The sequence below is a fragment of the Talaromyces atroroseus genome (assembly GCF_001907595.1).
Source record: "Talaromyces atroroseus strain IBT 11181 chromosome Unknown scaffold_13, whole genome shotgun sequence".
NCBI lineage: Eukaryota > Fungi > Ascomycota > Eurotiomycetes > Eurotiales > Trichocomaceae > Talaromyces > Talaromyces atroroseus.
This window is the reverse complement of record NW_017971445.1, coordinates 101,106-121,382: the sequence shown is the minus strand read 5'-3', so window position 1 is coordinate 121,382 and position 20,277 is coordinate 101,106. Positions and strand designations below refer to the sequence as shown.

General features: G+C 46.1%; 7 protein-coding genes across 7 annotated transcripts; 4 read left to right on the top strand and 3 right to left on the bottom strand.

Moving 5' to 3' along the window:
• Nucleotides 1-578: 578 nt before the first annotated feature.
• On the top strand, nucleotides 579-4,045 carry UA08_08081 (hypothetical protein; the record flags this gene model as incomplete). The annotated part of the gene is made up of 5 exons (XM_020263284.1): nucleotides 579-871; nucleotides 935-1,799; nucleotides 1,981-2,096; nucleotides 2,128-2,246; nucleotides 2,499-4,045. 5 exons carry the CDS (start codon nucleotides 579-581, stop codon nucleotides 4,043-4,045), a joined length of 2,940 nt encoding a protein of 979 aa, XP_020116681.1.
• A 205-nt stretch (nucleotides 4,046-4,250) lies between these two features.
• On the bottom strand, nucleotides 4,251-5,029 carry UA08_08080 (hypothetical protein; the record flags this gene model as incomplete). The annotated part of the gene is made up of 3 exons (XM_020263283.1): nucleotides 4,251-4,403; nucleotides 4,462-4,553; nucleotides 4,612-5,029. 3 exons carry the CDS (start codon nucleotides 5,027-5,029, stop codon nucleotides 4,251-4,253), a joined length of 663 nt encoding a protein of 220 aa, XP_020116684.1.
• Nucleotides 5,030-7,274: 2,245 nt separating this feature from the next.
• Nucleotides 7,275-8,756, bottom strand: UA08_08079 (hypothetical protein; the record flags this gene model as incomplete). The annotated part of the gene is made up of 7 exons (XM_020263282.1): nucleotides 7,275-7,322; nucleotides 7,507-7,622; nucleotides 7,678-7,705; nucleotides 7,772-7,969; nucleotides 8,022-8,236; nucleotides 8,310-8,453; nucleotides 8,519-8,756. 7 exons carry the CDS (start codon nucleotides 8,754-8,756, stop codon nucleotides 7,275-7,277), a joined length of 987 nt encoding a protein of 328 aa, XP_020116683.1.
• Nucleotides 8,757-10,715: 1,959 nt separating this feature from the next.
• On the top strand, nucleotides 10,716-12,131 carry UA08_08078 (hypothetical protein; the record flags this gene model as incomplete). The annotated part of the gene is made up of 3 exons (XM_020263281.1): nucleotides 10,716-11,219; nucleotides 11,288-11,629; nucleotides 11,688-12,131. 3 exons carry the CDS (start codon nucleotides 10,716-10,718, stop codon nucleotides 12,129-12,131), a joined length of 1,290 nt encoding a protein of 429 aa, XP_020116514.1.
• Nucleotides 12,132-12,799: 668 nt separating this feature from the next.
• UA08_08077 (hypothetical protein) lies at nucleotides 12,800-13,686 on the top strand (the record flags this gene model as incomplete). Its single annotated transcript, XM_020263280.1, has 2 exons — nucleotides 12,800-12,971; nucleotides 13,037-13,686. 2 exons carry the CDS (start codon nucleotides 12,800-12,802, stop codon nucleotides 13,684-13,686), a joined length of 822 nt encoding a protein of 273 aa, XP_020116758.1.
• A 128-nt stretch (nucleotides 13,687-13,814) lies between these two features.
• On the bottom strand, nucleotides 13,815-14,993 carry UA08_08076 (hypothetical protein; the record flags this gene model as incomplete). The annotated part of the gene is made up of 1 exon (XM_020263279.1): nucleotides 13,815-14,993. One exon carries the CDS (start codon nucleotides 14,991-14,993, stop codon nucleotides 13,815-13,817), a length of 1,179 nt encoding a protein of 392 aa, XP_020116522.1.
• Nucleotides 14,994-15,656: 663 nt separating this feature from the next.
• Nucleotides 15,657-16,765, top strand: UA08_08075 (hypothetical protein; the record flags this gene model as incomplete). The annotated part of the gene is made up of 3 exons (XM_020263269.1): nucleotides 15,657-15,817; nucleotides 15,873-16,458; nucleotides 16,511-16,765. 3 exons carry the CDS (start codon nucleotides 15,657-15,659, stop codon nucleotides 16,763-16,765), a joined length of 1,002 nt encoding a protein of 333 aa, XP_020116523.1.
• Nucleotides 16,766-20,277: the final 3,512 nt, after the last annotated feature.

The window sequence follows — 20,277 nt, the reverse complement described above, 5'->3', positions numbered from 1 at the left end:
CAGGGAGTCTGACATTCTTACCAGACCTGGCTGGATCTTATAGCGTTATAAGGTAAGTGTCTCTCTTATGCGAGAATCTCATGTATGGCCTCTACTATCTTTACAAAGTCCACAGTCCTCGGGTTGCCGTCGGTGCGAACTCGCGGAGCAGTGTATATATCCATGTACCTGGGTCAATTATGACAGCTACAGACTCGCTCTAACCAATATCGCGGGGCCAAGAGTCCACAAAGAATATTGGAGAGCTTGGAGAGAAACCCAGGGCCTTTTCCGTGGAAAAACTCACAAATCTACATGTCCGTCGTCTGCATTGACGGCAAAGTCGGGATCTGCGGGTGTCCACAAGATTACTCACTTTTGCGAGGGAAAAATGCTTCACACCTGCGTGTGGGAATGAAAACGCACAGAAGATGCCATTTAAAAGACCCGAGAGCATATCTTTGGAGACCTATTTGTGGTTTAAGTCGAGTGCTACGTGATAAGTACTGAGTTCAAATAGATTCCTCAACTTCACCACGCTCCATAGCTCTATCCGAGGCAGTAGTACTGAGGTACTCTGGATGTACACGACATACACGATGAATCTGGAGGAGAAGAGTGTTGGTGGCAGCCAATCACACCCTCCAGAGCCCGTGAAAGTGCCCTCTGCCCCCGATGGTGGTGCCCTAGCCTGGCTTCACGTCTTCTTCGGCCACATGGTATTCTTCAACACACTAGGCATGACCAACAGCTACGGTGTCTTCGAGCAATACTACACCGAAACCCTTGGTCACTCGCCCAGTAATGTTGCTTGGATCGGAGGCATTCAGTTTTTTTTACTCTTCGGCACTGGCGTCGTCTCTGGACGCGCCACTGATGCAGGCTACTTTCGGTATGTCTTCGTAGCTGGTGTCGTACTGCAGTTACTCGGCATATTTCTGGCTTCGTTGTGTAGAGATCATTTCTTCGGAATCTTTCTAACCCAAGCGGTCTGTTTTGGACTTGGGTCTGGCCTGGTTTTCACCCCCGGTATCTCGGTGACGAGTTCGTATTTCAAACACCGACGCACGCTCGCGATGGGTATCGTTGCCGCCGGTGGTGCAACCGGTGGCATGGTATATCCTGCGGTAACTAGCACATTACTATCTAACTCCCACGTCGGCTTTGGGGGTACAATGCGCGTACTCGGTCTGATCATGCTAGTTACACACATCCCATCCGTCATCGGCTATCGACCCTATGTCCCTCCCCACCCAGCACCCCTGATTGACTGGAGTGCATTCCGGGAAAAATCATTCCTATTCTTCACTGCCAGCATGTCTTTTACCTTCTGGGGTTTGTACATGGCCTTCTTCTACCTAGGCACCTTTGCGCGGGAGAAGATTGCCCTCACTGGTTCACTCAACCTCGTCATTGTCCTGAACGGAGTCGGGGTCATTGGCCGAATGGTTCCCAATCTCATCGCCCATCGATTTATTGGAACCAACAATATGAATATTTTTTGTAATATTGTATGCTTTGTATGCATTTATTGCTGGATGGCGGTCCGTAATGCCCCGGGGCTTTATGTCTGGACTGTCATTTACGGAATCTTTGCGGGCGCTGCGCAGGCGCTTTTCCCAACCATGGCCACGCATCAGACAACCGATCCTCAAAAAGTCGGCACTAGGACTGGAATGGTATTCACGGTTGTTAGCTTCTTCTGTTTGACCGCGCCAGCAATTGAGGGAGTGCTCATAGAGATTGATGGCAATCAATATACGGGAGCGCAAGCCTTTGCCGGTACCAGCGTTGCTTTGGGGGTTGTCTTTCTGGTGTTGGTACGATGGGCACATGTCGGTTGGAAGCTAGTGGTCAAGATTTAACGACGTCATGTTTTACGAGTTAAAGCAAGTGCGTGTTGCAACATAACTATTACAAGTTGGATTCAGACATGTTTGATTTGGACCTAGATAACTGATTATTTGCCAGACTAGACGCTTTCAATAATTATTCTTCAAGAATCACGATCTGACGTATCATCTCCCCGGCCACATATTCACAATCTGCCTACGACTCTATAGTAGATGTGATGGAGAGGAGTACATATGCCTGGACCTCTACGGCCGCGCAACAATGTAGCAGATCAAACATTACTACGCAATAAAGACCGAAAGACCTCGGAGACTCGGCACCTGGGGGGTGCAAGAAGTGCCGCCAAGACACAGTAGATCTCTTTACCCCATACATAGATCACTACCCCGTGGGGAAACGGATCATCCCACCTCGTAAGTGCCGTCGTGAAGTGCCGGTACGATTGAATTTGCTGTGATGTGCGCTATCAGCATAGATGTCTGGGCTCCTAGATCACTATCAAGCATCAATACGACTACCTGGGTAACAGAACATGTGTACCTATCGTTTGGGACATGGAATACAAATATCCTTGAGTGACTGCTTCTCCGCCTTTCAATATTCCGAAAACTGCCATGGTTTTTGTCCCTCATACGCATCAATTGCGATTTTCTGAATGTTTACAGTCATGTTCTTAAATGGCAGCAACATCCTCGCAGGCTGCTGGCTGTATATGCTGGCGTTCGCTAGAGCTGACTACTGCTCCCCGTCCTACCTGTCCTCGACCATTAGCATCCCCGAAAATGGAGTCATCGAGAGTATATCGGCAAGTACCGTCACCAATTATACCTATAGCAGTAGCCAATCAATCGATTTCTGCAACGTGACCGTCACGTATACGCATCCCGGTTGGAATGACACGATCCATATTACCCTCTGGCTGCCACCACGGAGCAATTGGAACGGCCGTTTCCAAGGCACCGGCGGTGGTGGCTGGGCAGGTGATTCTGGGGTTGGGCCACTTGCCGAGGGCGTAGCTAGTGGTTATTCGACTGCTGAAACAGATACCGGGCATGATCCCGACCTTACAACAAGCACCTCCTGGTATTTAACCGCGGAGGGGAAGTTGAATATACCACTCTTCGAGGACTACGCATCTATCGCATACAATGACCTAGCTGTTGTTGGAAAACTGCTGAGTAAAAAGTACTACGGCAAGGAACCCGTGTATTCATATTGGAACGGCTGTTCAACCGGCGGAAGACAAGGACTGGTACTGGCCCAAAATTATCCAACGGCCTTCAATGGCATTTACGCTGGATCCCCGGCTATCAATTTCCCACAGCTCAGTGTAGCTGTTTACTGGCCGCAATTTGCCATGAACTCTCTCAATCATTATCCGCCGTCATGCGTTCTGGATTACTTTACGGATGCAGTTACTGCCGCCTGTGATGATCTTGATGGCGTCAAGGATGGGGTTATTGCAGCGCTTCCCCTGTGTCATTTCGATGCTTACACGCTTGTGAATCGGACTGTAATCTGCAACGGCACGTCGATCACCATCACTGAACAGGATGCTGAGATTGTCTATAAGAGCTGGCAAGGGGCTCGAAGACCGGATGGCTCTTTTCTCTGGTACGGAGTCAACCCCGGGTCAAACCTGAATGTTGACACCGGCACTACATGTACGGGATCTGTAACGAATTGCACAGGATCTCCCTTTCCCATTGGTCCCGATTGGATTCAACACTGGGTTCTCGATGACCCCGATTTTGACATCATGTCTATGACCTGGAGCCAATACAGCGAAATTTTCGCCAAATCTGTCTCTGAGTACGAGAGTATTATTGGAAGCAACAACCCGGATCTCTCAGCTTTCAAGAACGCTGGTGGAAAGATTGTCCACTGGCATGGCAGTGCCGATTATCTGATTCCGACAGGCGGCTCGATCAACTATTACCGGCGGGTATTGGCCATTGACCCTAATGTCGCAGACTTCTACCGCTTCTTCCTGGCCCCTGGCGTCGGACATTGTGGTGGTGGTAATGGGGCAGTACCAACAAATCCATTCGAGGCCGTTGTCAGCTGGGTTGAAAACAACACGGTTCCTGTTGTTCTGCCTGCTTCGAATGCTAATAGTACGCGGAACTTGTGCTTATATCCCTTGGTGTCGGTGTACAATGGAGGGGATACGTCGCTTGCAAGCTCGTTTTCATGTCAGCCTCATTGGTGATAATCATAGTCATTATTACTTTAGCAGAGCGCTTATAATTTGCATTTGTTAACTACGGTTGAAGAAAGAGAGTACCGCATCAAAAGTGATTCGGCGTGACATTCATGTCTTGGAAGCGGACATAGAATGAAATTGACATTCTTTATATATTCCTATTCAAGGGAGCTTGATAGCTTGTAGAGATCTTCACTTTCGCGACAAAATTCTAAGCTGGGCTTTCCAGAACAAGGCTCTCAATAGTACATGTCACCTCGTCGCTACCTACAGTGCTGGATACACCACTAATAGAGTATACAGTGGCATCATCATAGTTCGTCGGGGTATCGGTGCACCAAGATGAATCGGTTCCGGACGAGGTCTAACAATTTCCCATAGTAAGTAAAAAAATAGTGCGGCTATAGCATATGGACACTCACAATCACCACATTGCTATAAGCTAGAGTCCCAAAATCCCAGGAAGGACCATCTAGTTCAATTGCAAAGATAGCTTGGTTGAAATCCTTCCCCTCTATTTCGACTTCGTCAGCGTCCCATATCAAAACAGGACGTAGCAACAGGGCACTTACCCAGAGCAAAATTGTTAGTAGCACTATCACCGGTTGTTGGATCAGTAATGGTGCTGGTCCAGCTTCCATTGCTCTGCTGGACATTACTGAAAGTGACAGTAGCACCATCAGCAACATTAAACCCGCCACCCCAAGCTAAAGTGGGATCTGAACAGCACCATCCACTTCCAAACCACCATGTGCCTGATCTTCCGTCTAGGACATTTTGATATACGCCGGAATTATCTGTAGGTTGTAGGCCCGGCCAAAGGTAATACGTGGCAGCGGATGGAAGCGTTGGTGCTGCCATATCACCAGAGAAAGATGTGAAGTTCTCTCCACTCGCTGGGTTGTATTCCAAAAAGTACCAGTCCGTGGCTAGTGCTTGTTGCAGTATCTGACCGATGAAGGTTATGGCAATGACCTCAAGATTCTTCATCTTGTCTGTGTATAAAAAGATATAAATTGGATGTTCGATAGATGCGTATGTGTTAAAAGAGTCGTATAGATAGCCATTGCTTCATAGTTAGCTCGCTAGTGATAATGATTAGTTTATAAGAGAAGTTCGCTATTTATTAAGTCTGAACAGAATATCCATACCGCATAAGGCAGGTAGTAATGCTATCCCTGACGGGGGGTCACTACTGCACACTATAAGCCCTAAATCAGACACCATATTTGGTATCAAGCTAATACAAACACTAGTAGTTGCGCCTAACGCCATGGTGACCATAAATTTAATCAGAACCATGAAAACGAATATCGGTAATAATTAAAACTTTGATGCAAAGGGTACTCACTCAGACTACTATCGCGGCTCCTGGTTTCTCTTTAATAGCCAGACAATCCAAAACTTTCATCAACTTACGCCAAGCGAAGATCGCCTTTCGATGCCATTCTCCTTTGACCACAGCCAGACATCTCCCTACTCGAAAGGGACCATTGTCAAGAAGAGAGCTACTCACGATTGGTCAACATCTCTGATGATGTTTTATCCGGGACGTTTTTTCCCTCATTTCCGCCTAGTCCTACGGCTCCGAGTGCTTTGTGAACACCTAGGTACTATATAGAATTCTCGCTTCATCACCCGGGATGTTTATATAATACTTGCAAAGCTACGTTCCCAGCCTGTGTACAGCATCCTCAATGAGACCTCTCAGTCACGAGTTTCAACAACGCACGTTTCGATGCAAGATCCAGACCCAGTGCCTGCTTCCAGGTATTGAGCACGCCAAGTTGACACTGAAGCAAAGGATCTAGAAGTTCCAAACTCCATATGAAACGTGAAACTGTTCCCACAAAGTCCAGCTTAGGAATCCCTCTCCATTCCACTTGGCGATCGAGGTATCCCCGGATCCAAGTACAACCAGTCCAAGCATCAAGGGAAAAAAATTCAATTGAAGTAGATCAAGATAGACCTTGTGTCAACCTCCAATCTAACGGTACCCGGAAGGAGCTTTCTTAGGATTATCAATGAGGATGACCACGAGTGCGATTATGACTTCAGCCTACATGCAATCTTTCGCAGACTCGAGAAACCGATAGTATTCGGAATTTTCAATGGAAGTAAACAGCTCGATTTTAGCGCAATTTTCCGGCTTGTTCTTTATCCTTACGGGCTGCAAGCTGAAAGCCATCGTCTCAGTGCCGTGCCGGATTCCATCACGTATAACATTAGACATGCTCGTTCTGTAAAGTACCAATTCTCGTTTACTGTTGCGGACGGAACGAAGAAAAATAAGGCGATATTTCCGATTAATATTTTACCTCAAAATTGGCAAAACACTGCATAACTCCAGCAGCAAGCCTGCAGGTATTCTGCTATTATCGGATTGTCGGCTCAAAGATTTAAGAGTCGTCGTCTGCAAAAGGGAGGAGAATAGCTACGCATGACCCTCCAAGAGAAACAACAGTCTAGTTTTGGATCTATCTCAGACGGCTCTATTATCTGATTTACAGAAAAAAGCTAAAAGTATAAATAGAAGTTGCTTGTCGTTCCGGTATCTGCCATAATTCAATGCCATCCACGGTGCCTGTTGAACAATTTTTAGAATACCTTGCAACTCTATTTTAGCTAACCAAGTCTCTCTGAGGTCAGCCGATCACACGCATACCTTATATTTGAAATGCATCGCGGTGGAATACATTAAACAGATCCCCCTCTTTTCAATCGTCTGGCGCCATACGGAAAAGCCTGATAAGTTTCTGTGGAAGTCGATACAACAGTTAAACCGGATAATATAAGCTGTGGTTCCGTTCCATCACTTGATGGAATTCCACTCAGGCTCAGGATTCAGCGTACCTCGGTACTTAGTACTGATATCCTATAACCAATGTAACGTAACTAGGTGATTGACTGTCACGCTTATCAGTGAGTACGCAGTATAATCTCACTTAGATTACTATATGGGCCGGATATAAAACATGTTTCCTAGCCATATAATACACTGGCTAAGGGCAAAATCTCGATGTTGAACTCGATTTGTTATCAGGCCCCCGTAGGTCTTTTAATCCGGCTAAATTAGTCGAAATGCGACTAGATACTACAGTAACTAGCTTTTTTATTAGAATGTCCAAACTAACCACTCGGTAAATATGCATAGATCCATGAAGTTTCATTTACCGAATGATTGATCACTCTATCTTAATCTGCGGGAGAGTGTCATGCCTTGTGGTCTGTATGCTCAGTGGGCTTGGGCATTGTTCCTGAGCCGGACTGGTAACTCTTCTATCTATGCAGCGTCGATTGGTCATTCAAAAAGTAGCTAATATTTGAACTACGCATTATTCGCACATGAAAAACTCGCACTACTAGGGCTGTCATGGATAGCTTTTCCAGAGACATACAACCCCAGGCCACACTACTTTGCTTAGCTCTGGCAATGAAAATATCACGGAACAGAGGATCAAACTCACCAAGCACCCACCAATACCAACAATCACCAAGTTCAGAATGGCAATGGCTATCCTGTGAGGTGACTCGAACCATCTCCCTCTGTTTAAAAACAACCAAAATATTCCACTCAGGCCATCTATTTAGTTTTCTTAGATTCTCGACACCCTGTGCATCTTCGAGCTGGAACTTACATGTAAACCAGCTAGCGAAAAGAGCGGTCTTGATGGAAGTCAGTACGAATAGGTATGGGACAGTTAGCGGGCAATCAGATAGTAGCAGACATACAATCAAGCTCAAAAGATTGTTGAAAACGGGAATTGCTTCCGCTACGATCCATGCAATTGTCCAAAGAGCAAAGGCAATTCCAACCCAGATGCCGACTGAGAACATGCTGCGCTTGTGCATATGCTCCGTCCCACGAAGCATTCTGACATAGACATATTTGCATGCCACATGTCCGTTAATGACCCCGGCAATGACAATCTGAATTGTGCTTCAGTATGAAATATTATCGAAGGCAAGTAGGAAATCTAACCGTCGGAATAGCAATCCCATACGCAACTTTACTCATAATGGGCCCAGTTGAGCCCAGGGCAGGAGAAGCAACGTCTTTGCCCCCAAAATAGTAGATCTCGACGGCTGTAAGAATATACATGGCTGTGTCGGTGAATTGTAGCATGAAAAGTGTTTTTGGATAGTCTCTTGGTTTTTCCATCTCCGAAATGAATCCAAAGAAGGCAACATGTCCGGCTATGATGTTTGTCAGTAGTTTATTTCAGCACCGGGGGAAAAAAAATATACAAGGAGCAAACTTCAAGCTTACCATAAGCAAAGACAATGTTTGTCACGGCCAGAAACCCGTGGTAGAGGTTCGTTTGAACAGTAGCGTCCACCTGCCCAGTTCCCGGCTTTTGCACCCCGATTGCAATCATTGTCGTTAGGACAGCAGCAACTATGCTTATGAATGCTATTTATCGAGTTATTAAATAATAGTTCTCTGAGTTTCCAGTGACAGATAACAGGCCCACTCACAAGCTATCGAGAGCCAGGAAACCTTCTTTAGCGTTCGCGGTAGGGCCCCGATGAAGGATACAACCAGACCGACAACCCCGAAAACAATCGAGCACGTTCCGTGATCAGTAATGGTGTTCATCATGACTGAGAATGTTAAGATATGGCTCCCCATGATAAAGACCAAAAACAAAAGTTGTGCCGTCCCAAGCAGTTCTCGACCAAATCTACCCAGTAAAATCTCACCCGCATCGGCCATATTATGGACATGCGGATATGTCAGCTTGAATTGGCCGATTACGTATCCAGTATATGTAGCGACGATTGATAGTCCAACAATAAGAATAACCGCCCTAAGGTTGCCCTGTTTGTTAACGGTATTTTCATCTTTGACAACATCGCAAAGGTTCACCTACGGAACGAGCCCTACACTTGCCACTGCTGACGGCAGGGATAGTATCCCCAAGGACACAGTCTCCGCAATCATGACTGCGTTGAACAGGTTAAGCAGGGTTAGTGAGTCTTTTCATAGATTGCCATTGATCTCTTACTCATTCCGCATTGCCTAGGAAACTTCAGCACGCTTATCTCTATTCATCAAGGGGCTTGGTCTTACCACCATGCCATAGTTCGATACTTCACCTCGACATCATATTCGTCCCCGAATGGATCCTCGCTGTTTAATATGTTATCCAGCCTTCCCACTTCCCCATTCTTTCTATGTCCTTGTTGTCTCCTGTTGAGATACTTGGCATCAGTGCTGGTGGGATATCCTTGCTCTTCGATATCTGCCATGAATAGATAATTGTTTCTGCTCAGTAGATAAGCTGTATATGAGAAAGTAACTTCGAGATCGATGTGAACGTTGACTAATTGCTTATCACGATCCTTGTATTACTTTCGACGTCATGGATATTCCAAATCCGGAAGAATCCGCTTGACTGAGGCGGTTCAGCCAATCACCACCGCGGCCGGACCGCGGGATTTGAAAAGTAAATCAGCTGGAGGATAAACAATACAGCTTGAATGTCAACTGAAAGAATCTAGATAGGTACTTGCCAAGTCAAGGAACCTTTCGTTCTGCATATTGCAAACGACAAAGGGCTCTGATTGGCCTGTCGCGATCTACTCCAGCTAGACCCCCACTTTGCCACTTTGGTAGATAAACTAGGGCAACAAATTAGGGCTTCCCATGCGTATTATTTGTTTTGTTTCCTCGACCTTTCATACCAAGATTAGTCGATTAAAAATATGGTTTAAAGCAAGTTTCTGCACTGTTACCTTCACCTTTTTGCCATGGGTTCATGATCTTGTGGAGCTTGTGGAGCTTGTACTTTTTATTGGTAGGGCCAGTAGCTAGAGGGTGGGAGATCCACTAGCTACGCAGCCACCGGACGTCAGAGCGAGAGATATCCCCTAGGCATTGGACTACTCATGGCCCATGGCACTTCTAATATGTATCGGCAGTTCCTATTGGTGTTGTGGTTGAGGCAAGCGCAAGTCACTCGTTTAGTAGGAATAAAACCAACGCAAGCCATCGATCTATCAACACCCTGGCCCGCCTATCAGCGAGAGTCTATTACATGCACGAAGTTAGACCTCAGCTGAATCTGTCAAACTGATCGTCAATCCGTATCCACAAGGGTTGCAAAGTTCGCGGACTTGGCGTGACGGTTCTTCATATGCGCCTTATAATTTGGCTTACGAATCTACACCACATGCACGGAGTTAACCCATTCTTGTCGATCAGTGCGGTTCGCCTGCAGAATACTTCTCCGTTCACAACTCGGTGGTTGTGGACTTCGCGTTCAAGCTGCAACCGAGTGGGGTTTGGAACTGCGTGATGTGATAGTCTACAAATTTACCAATGGCAGTATCTGACTACAACACCAATTTCAAGGCTGGCTGAAGCAGGACATCATACACATTCAGTCGAGACGGCATCACAATCTAAGTGGTCGGTTGCTTCTTTAAACTCTCTGTTTAGGAAGATATAATTGTCATCCGAGCATGCATACAACCTGTATTCTGACATCATTTTCTTTTTCTTCATTTTGTATAGAATCCCTGTTTCATGATGCTGGTTTACTGCCTTAAAACTATAAGTATCCCTCTGAGTACCTACTGGGTTGGAGAAATCGATTCATCAGGAAAATTACTAAATTACTTTATATGACCCTTGCAATTTTCTTTCATTGCTCAGTTCAAATTCATCAAAATGGCAAACGCTCTTGACTTCTATGACCCCTTCTGGGAAAGTCCTGCATCGAAACGTGAATTTCAATACGAGCATGGCTCGTTCGCGTGGGCTTCTATGCCGGTTGGTACAGAAGTGCTAGCCATTGTAGGCCAAGGAACCATCGCAGTCAAGTCAAACACTACCGAGAGCGTGAAAATTTGCGTAAAGACCGGAGATTCGTATCCTATGTTGACACTGAACATTACCCAGTCTACTGTCGCCTTCACGAAGAAAGACAGTGATACTGAAGAAGCGACCCTGCCTTACACGCTTGAGAGGGCCGAGGGAAATCCATACATACCCGCGGCCACACCCGATGATGGGACAGTGTACTGGCTCTCAATTGACCGAAGCAACTGTGTTTTGCGGTACGGGAAATATTATACCTGCAAAGCATTGACGTTGCTGGAGGTGAGATTGAATGCTCAGCCGGGAGCGTGGTTGGAAAAGTTGACTTCTGTCGAAGTACATGATGGCAGCTCGGTATGTGTCCAGTTAATCAAGTCTCAGCAGCAGGTCTCCTGGGATTCATATACTAAATCTGTTCAAAGAAGCCTCAAATCAAGATTTCCCGCCTCCCCGTCACCATGGACCTGCCACCCCTCGTCGTTACGAACGAAGCGGTGTCACTCCGACAGCTGGACCTTGCTCAAGTGACCACCTGGGCCAATCTTCCAAGTGCCTGCCAGAACCTGTATCACAATGTTGCTGGGAAGAACATCACTCTGGAATCATCGGACTTCAAAGACTTCGCCGATGCAATCCACAGGAGCGTCACCACACCAGGCTATTGGGGCCACGACTTGTTGAAAAAGAAATGCAAAAATCCTATCAACCCCGACCCCGAGGAATTCATGTACAAATATCTTCGGGTGACAATTGGATCAAACAAGGTTTGTTCTAGTCTTTTCCTTCTCTTCCATCCGGTATAGTGTTAAGTAATATATGCAGGGTAACTCCCCGGGAATTCCGTATGTCATGGAAGTCTGGCCTCCAAAACACATGTCTCCCATCCACGATCACGGCGATGCATGCGCGGTAATTCGAGTCCTCTCCGGCACAATTCAGTGTACCTGGTACGATGCGCTCATTCAAGGGTTTGAACCGATCAAACTGGGCAATGAGGTACTGCTCAAGAAAGACCAGATTACCTGGCTAGGAGAGAACCAGTATCAAATCCATGCTCTCAAAAATACCATGGACAAAACCTGCGTTACCTTGCAGTGCTATGAGTTCCCGCATGATAATGATGTTCACGAGGAAAAGTTCCGATATATTGATTCAACAACGAAGAACAAAAAGAATTTTGTTCCGAATAGCGATTGCACCTTTGAGGAGTTTTATAAGTATATCAAGTGGGAGTGGACTTACAAAGGCCCTCATTCGAAGGCATAAGGGTATTGATGCTTCTGTACACATTAGTCGAGCGACAAGGATGAATCAAATTATCTGCTTTATAGGTCCATATTATGCTTTTCAGTGATTTAGATGATTATAAAATATGGTGTGAGAACTGATTCATAGATACGAGTATCTGACGGATGCTGTCCGCCCTGATCCAATACTAGGCACTTCTTTTATCCCCCTCCTTTCAAAGGAAACATCTCTATTGGCGCCGTCAGGATTCTCTCTTTTTATATATATTATCCCGCATTTCCCAACTCTGGCTTTTGGAGCAACGTGGCTCAGGTAGTAAGATCTGTTATGCCCTCCAGAAGTTGATTGGTCAAACTCATATAGATTAGAGGTAGCAACACAATGAGCGAATATGAGAAGTGGAAAATCTTCTAATCATATAGCCGCCCGTATTAACAAAAATCGAGAAAAATAAGAACTATTCCTACTTGCGTAGATTTACGATACAAGTATTGAACGCAGCCTTTCTGTTCCGCGGAAGCACGGACCACGCCTATATGTATGTGGATCTAGAGCGAGTATTTATACTCGAGATTGAGTTGAGGTGAGTAGATTTTTTCACTTTCATTTGTGTATTCTGATGAAGCTTGCTTTTGTGTGACTCCTGCATGATTCTCAATTGAGCTCACTATCCTCGCACATACACAATGACAAAGCTAGAGCCGTTCATGGGCCACTACTACCTGTGGTACTATGTCCCTTCACTCGTTCCTGCAATAATAGGCACTGTAATATTCTCTATTTTGACAGCGCTGCACATGTGGCGCCTGCTGAGGGCGCGGACCTGGTTCTGTATACCCTTCACTATCGGCGGATGCTGTATGTTGACATCCCTCCCCCCCAAACTCCTTCCATGCTCATACAAAAGTACTGAGACCCTCTAGTTGAGGTATGCGGTTACGCAGGAACATGTGCATCACATTCCAATACTGCTAGCATGGCCGCTTATGCAGTCGCCGGTGACGGAACACTCCTTGCGCCGGCCCTATTCGCAGCATCCATTTACATGACATTAGGCCGCATCATGTCGAGTGTCAAGGGAGAGAAATATTCCGTCATTCCAATCCAATGGCTGACGAAACTGTTTGTGCTTGGTGATATTCTTTCCTTCGTTGTGCAAGGGTCCTCCCTAGGGCTGACTATCACCGGCCACGACTCTTGGGGAACGGTCGTGGTTGAACTTGGTCTCGTGATACAGGTGGCGTCATTTGGAGTATTTCTCATAACTGCCGTTGTATTCCATTGGCGCCTGCTCAAGAGTTCTTCTTGTCCTTCTTTGGAAAACGAAACCTGGCAAGACAATGCCTGGTTGGCGCATTTGAAAGTGCTGTATTGCATCAGCGGGCTGATCATGCTTCGATCTATATTTCGTGTTATATTGTATGCAGGCGGACGGAAAGGTTATACCCTGACACACGAGTGGCTAATGTACGTTTTTGATTTTCTTCCAATGGCTATCGTGATGGTCGTGTTCTTCTTCGGGTACCCCAACGAGCTCATTGCTAAGGATACGCATGAGCTGCAAGAAACATAATTAGCTAGCCAGCACGTGACAATTGTGTTTTTGGATGTTATACATTTGCTTATTAGTAACTTAATAGACGCATTTGCATCAGTCCAAGAGAATAAGCAATCTCGTTGAAATCACTGGGCCAGGTTTATCTAATCGCACAGCTCTCGGTTCGGCCATCTCAACCATTCAGCCCAGTCAGAGCCCAGATACTGCGTGATCGACTCAATCAGAAATCGTCCTCCATCCTGGAAAATCCACAGTTCGTGGTGCAAGTGCAGCAGAGCCGCATAGTGAGCGAGGATAACAATCGCCTCGGGCCGGTGCAATGCAAGCGAATCCACGTATTCGAGTGGCACTAGAGCTGGCCAAGCGATGATTGTGCTAGGTGTAGGCTTACAGCCGTCTTTTGCCCCGTCAATCACAGACTGCAGACATTCAATGGCCATTCGATAGGTCTTTGTGAGAGAGGTACCGAGCTTTGCTCGTTCAATAAGAGACAAAAGCTTCGCTAGCTCGCCTCTGATGACTACCTCAGAAGTAGGGTTCAGGGTGTGGTTTGTTAACATCTGTCTTAGCGTTGAGTCATTCAACGAAGTGATAGCGGGTCTGGTCACAACCCGCAGGCCACGGTGTAAGGGGATATACCGCACAAACCTGTCGAGAAGTGTGTTCAGATCATCATCATGTCGGTAAGTGAGGGCGTCACAGAGCACATGTGTCCCGAGAACGGCAGAGAAAAGAAACATTTGCAGACAGTTTTCCGAGGTGACCTCCGGACACATATTATTGAATATAGATACGGCGTGTGTCTGCAATTGGGTTGCTTGTAGGTAGTAAAACTTCTGCTCTGACAGACGGACATGACTCAGATGTAATGCGGCAAGGGCCAGGACCTGGTTCATGAGATACGGCGCGGACAGGGAAAGCTGTAGAATGTCCGTTAAGGAGAGAGCTAGGTCTTCATTATGCGCCTTCAGTGACTCCAGCGTCGCCGTATTGAAAAATTGCAACAGTTCTATGTGAAGCATGTTGACGGGGGATTGCGAATCTACTTGATGTGGATAGTCATCGTTGTTCGTAGCAGATGTCTGCGCTGACGTGATTGACGCAGGCTGTGCTTCATTCGCAACGACTCGTTTTGTTTTCCCTACATATTTGCAGGGACGTTCGGAAGTCGAACAGTTGGAGCATATTGGATGCTTTTCATCGCACTTGAAGGCCGTATGTACATGTAAGCGAGCAGTGTGCAAAAGTCCAACTAACCTCGACATCGAGGATTTAGGAATGTAGTACCTTGATATGCCGTTTCTTGCATTCGAGACATCCATTTTTTGATTTTCTAGGACGGGGTCTATCCATGTCGAAGATAAATATGTGACAGGGAGATCTTGAAGACACGTTGGAATACATGTAGTTGGTGAAGCAAACAGTGCAAACATTGATAATGTTGCCTACAGAACTCTATTTAAGATCAAAAATAAAACGTGGCACAAAAATATACATGTGAATGAACAAAATACGAAATACGCTTTGATGTTATACAACATAAAGGAGTTTCACTTGTTTGACGCAGGGTATGGAGAATCGATGTGTTGTTCTTGATCTTTAATATTTCTTCATGTGACTCCTAGCAGCATATCGTTGAAATAATATTGAATCTTCACAGAGAAGACAATCATTCTCAACATCCATTCAATAATGTAAAGGATTCATTCCATCTGTGCCCGGTCTATGCTGAGCTTTTTCTCGCGTGTACGCAACCCTGAAGTCCAAGAAGTTTCCTACGGGATTCGGCCGGGTTTCGCTCTCTGGCATGCGAAATCCGGGGCTGAAGCTCTCAGTAGCATGAGTTCCTTAGTCAAAAGTTTGCTTGCATTTATTTATAAGCAACTTCTTTCTAGTATGGCAGCTCGCTTGCAGCAAAGGTACGAACCTCAATGAGAACCTTTTAGAGTGTTACTCCGACCTTTGCAACACGATTTCACTCTACAATGACTTCTGTTTCGATTCCACGGAGGATGAAAGGCGTTCAGATAAAGAACTTTGGCGACGCCGAAGTTTTGCAATACAAGACCGACTTACCAGTCGGTGTTCCGGGGCATGGAGAGGTCCTGGTCAAGAATGAGTTCATCGGCATCAACTATGTCGACGTGTTCGTTGCCCAATCTTCCCTGGCTTCATTCAATTTCTAAGCTGTGTAATCTCAGATACTGGCGCCGTGGAATGATGGGTATTCCTCCCAACGGAATAATTGGCCGCGAAGCAGAGGGAACAGTTGTCTCTACCGGCGCCGGAGACGTCAACAGTCTCAAAGTTGGCGATCGCGTCGTTTGGCTCGCCATGGGCGGCTACGCAGAGTATACCATTGTACCCGCCTCGCTGGCTTATCCAGTTCCGGCCGATATCAAACCTGGCGTCGCGGCTGCAGCGCTCTTACAGGGCCTTTTCGCCATGTCCCTTAGCCACAAAATTGTCCAGGTGAAAGAGGGGAATTGGGCGCTTGTACATGCTGCTGCTGGAGGTGTAGGGCTATGGTTGTGCCAACTGCTCAAGGCCCTTGGTGCAAAGACGATAGGCACTGCGAGCACAGCAGAAAAAATGAAGCTTGCAGTGGAAAATGGGGCCGATTACGTGATTAACTATGAAGAGGAAAAGGACCTTGTGAAAACAATTGAGGAGGTCACGGGCGGCTACGGGGTAGATGTTGTGTATGATGGTATTGGAAAGGACCAAACACAGAACAACGTGAATGTTGTAGCGAAGCATGGGACAATCGTTACTTACGGCGCTGCTGTAAGTTCATCTTGCTTAGTATGGTTGATCAATAATTTACTGACGTACACAGTCCGGATTCCCGGCTCCCATATCCCATGCAACGTTGACGGCGAAGAATATAAGGTTTGTAGGGCCTGCTGAAAGCGCGCTGATGAGAAATATCGGAGGCGGGTTTGAGAAGTGGTGTGCAAAGCTCTTTGATACCATCGCGAACGACAAAATAAATGTTGTAATTCATGACACATATTCGCTTTCAGAAATCGTGAGGGCCCATAAAGATCTCGAAGCACGGAAGACTACTGGGAAGGTTCTTGCGAAGCCATGAGCAGATGTTCAAGTCTAGTATTGACGACAAATTTTTCCACTTCATCGATTTGTCTACTTTTTGGATTCATGAAACACTCCTGGCGTATACTTGTTGAAAGTTTCCATTCAAGTCGTTGAGTTAGTATGATACGAGGTGTGGAATACTTGTGGCTAATCCAAGGTAGACTTCAGTCTTTGTATGCTCTAGTGCCATCAATCATGTATCGTAGCAGAGAACTAGATGTTTGACTTCTATGTCTTCGTCAAGATTTATAGAATGAATTCTTGGTATCAAAAGATGTTCAAATCTAAGACTAGTTACATCCTATCTTTCATGTATCCAGTTACACCTTAGTATAATGAGACCTCTCATACACCCCATCTACCCCTTTTTGTACTTGGCTTTGGGGCACTCAGCGGCTTTGCACCGGGTTTCTCGATACTACATCCACCTAGCAGTTCAGATTTCAATTGCCACAAAAGAGTAAACGCCAGCAGCGTAGAGAGGCAGATATAGGTCAATTCCATCGGAGTCAAAAATTTTCGATACAGCTTCCATGAACCTTGGGAATGATGGGTTTGTTCAACTTCTCTATGTCCATATCAAAGATACCTCTGTCAGCCAGAGCCGACGGCCTGTGCATAGCACTGGTATTGGGTAAAAATGCCCGGGAAATTGCCTCTTTCAACACCGCAGCATCAGCAATGTCGGCTGGGAAGTACCCATTAGGTTCAGCTCCTTGAAGAAGCCTTGATCCTTTTGGGATTTGCCGGCAGACCGGGAAGAAAAACATCAGATTCTTCGCACCACAAGAGACCATCCAGCCGGCGATTGCCTTACCCTGACTACCTAAACCACGAACAAGCACATAGGTTGCATTTACGGAATGTCGGCAGTGGGGCACTTGGTGCTAAGAGAGTGTGTCCTCCGGGGAACTTGATGACGATCTTCTCAATATGACATGATTGCTTCTTCAATATTTGCTGCGTCGAAAGTCGTCGGGTCTAACGTCACCCTTGATGTAGAGTTCTAGAAGAAGCTCAAGTGGGCGCGTGACTCTAGATTTATTATTGGCAGGAAACGAGTCACATCACCTCCGAGAAAAGTTCTGTTGTCTTTAACCATAGCACCGTCTGGTGCAACACATTTCCATGAGATGGACAGCAATTTCACAGACAAGGTATTAAGAACTAAGTCAACGCCCGAGTCACTCGTGGAATGTATGATGCCTTAAAGTGTGATATAAATCTGATAATTATCTCCTCACATTCTCCGGAGGTTGGATCTACTGAGGCATCGTCGAACCATCTGTATACGCTCGCTCTCGCGCCAAGACTTGCTACGGATCCTTATATGTCTGTGGGGCAGACCCGCCGCCATGGGGTTACACTAGCGGGTAATAATGCACGGCTATTCGGGATGATCTTCAGAGCGAGCGGGATTCGCGCAACTCAAACCAACTGCTGCATACCCAGGTAAACGACGCAGAAAAGTGAGTAACAAAGAATGTGACCCGAAGTCAAAGCCATGGGAAATCCCAAAGTTATTTAGCGACTTCACCGTCGGCTTCATCCTCAACCAACTCACTTCTACGCTTGTTGAAATGGCATCGCAGGAACTTCCCCAGCCGCAGTTCTCAAAGACACCAGATCCGAAGAGAGACGACGACAAAGGTCAACCACTCCGCCACCTCCTTTGAGCCTGACGGGCAAAGCCGCCGCAGCCATAGCACCCGCAGTCCCACAGAAAGAGCCCGAATGAGCTCACGACTTCCAGCTTTTCAATATCTTGGTCGCTGTGACTTTTGTTTGTTTTCTCATGCTTCTTGATGGGACCATAGTCAACGCAGCTGTTCTTCACATTACCGATGGTTTTGATTAACTAGATGACATTGGATGGCACGAGCAGCATATCAGCTGGAAGGTACGTGCTTTGAACCAAATACAACTAGGCACTAAACTGACATGCTTGCATTGCTGTCTTTCAACCACTCACAGGGAAGATTTATATTAAGTTTAAGCCCAAGGTATGTCAGTTCACAGATCCCTAGCTAACTCTCTTTTCCCTTGTAGATTCATTACTTGCTCAATAACTTTCGAGTTCAGTGAACCTTTCTAGCCTTCTTCTTTAACTTCGAACTCGGTTACTTGATTTGTGGGCTTGGGACCTCCTCTCCTATGCTGATCGTATGGCGAGTAATCGAGGCTTGGGAACTTCAGGCATCTTGGATGGTGCTCTGCTTATCATTGCTGAATGCGCCCCTATGCAAAGGAGGCCAAGTATGATTTATTGCTTTCCTAAACTTATACTGCTGAATAGTTGACATCATTTTACAACTTTGATTAGCATTGTTATGGGCAGTAAGTAAGTTGGGCCCGATTTGAGCCAGATGCCATCATTTACTAATAATTACCACAGTTGCGCAGCTTGGCCTAGCCAGCGGTCCATTATTTGGAGGGTTACTGACACAGTATGCGACCTGGAGATGGTGTAGGTGACCTAACTGAACTTCGCATTTGATGTTCGGGCTTGGAGTAGAGGTAATTATAATAGGCTTTTGCCTCAATCCTCCTATCGGCGGCCTTGTTGCCCTGATACTAGTATTTGTCCGCATTCCTCAACAACACCCCAGGCCCCCTCCCATGCCAGTGGTTCGCTCACTACATACAGACCTCGATCTTCTTGGCTTTCAATATTCTCTCCTGCTCTCGTTATGCTGTTGCTTGCTTCACGGTGGGGTGGCACTACATACGCTTGGAGCAGTTCTCGGATAACCGTTCTTTTTTGCGGAGCTAGCGCCACTTTTCTTGTATTTCTAGTTTCTTCAATGACTTTCGATTCTACAGGTTTCGTAAGATGGCCGGAAAGGAAAACCAAGCATCTCTTTGTTACCTCTTCACTCGGGTCACTGACATGGGGCTACGGAAACCATGCCTGTCTTGATCATTTCTTTGCAGACCGTGAACTGAATGTGCTCCTAGTTAAATTGCTGAGGAAGTGGGAGCTGGGGGGTGGCAGATCCAGTAAAAGCCAATTCTGAATCTTTGCGGAAAATGCCTGAGCTTGTCGTTGTCGTACCCGAAGACGCATAAGTGAAGCTGAGGAGCAGGAAGATGTGAAAAAGTAGAGATGTTTTGGCCGATCAGGATACTCTCTCATGACTCCCATCTTATTAATGAAGATTTCAGCAGTTCTGGTTATTTCATTCTTGATCCGACTTGACTGGTATAGTATTATTCTGTTCTGGCCAAGATAGCTCTCCTAGTGGTTTACACCATGAAATATTCGATGCTTTTGTGTATTCTTACGTAAAAATATGTATAGGCTCATGCAATAGAACGCCTAGATCTATGTACAAATTTATGAGCAAGCCTACTAGAAGTCTTGCAAGTATAGCTGCATATAAGCTTAGGTGCAAGCCGTGGATATTTCTTAGAATATGGTATCGGTCTGCCTAATTTAGAATAAGTACATTGGTCTCTCTAAGTTAAAAAAAATGGAAAAATTTATAGATAGCACAGATCACTGCT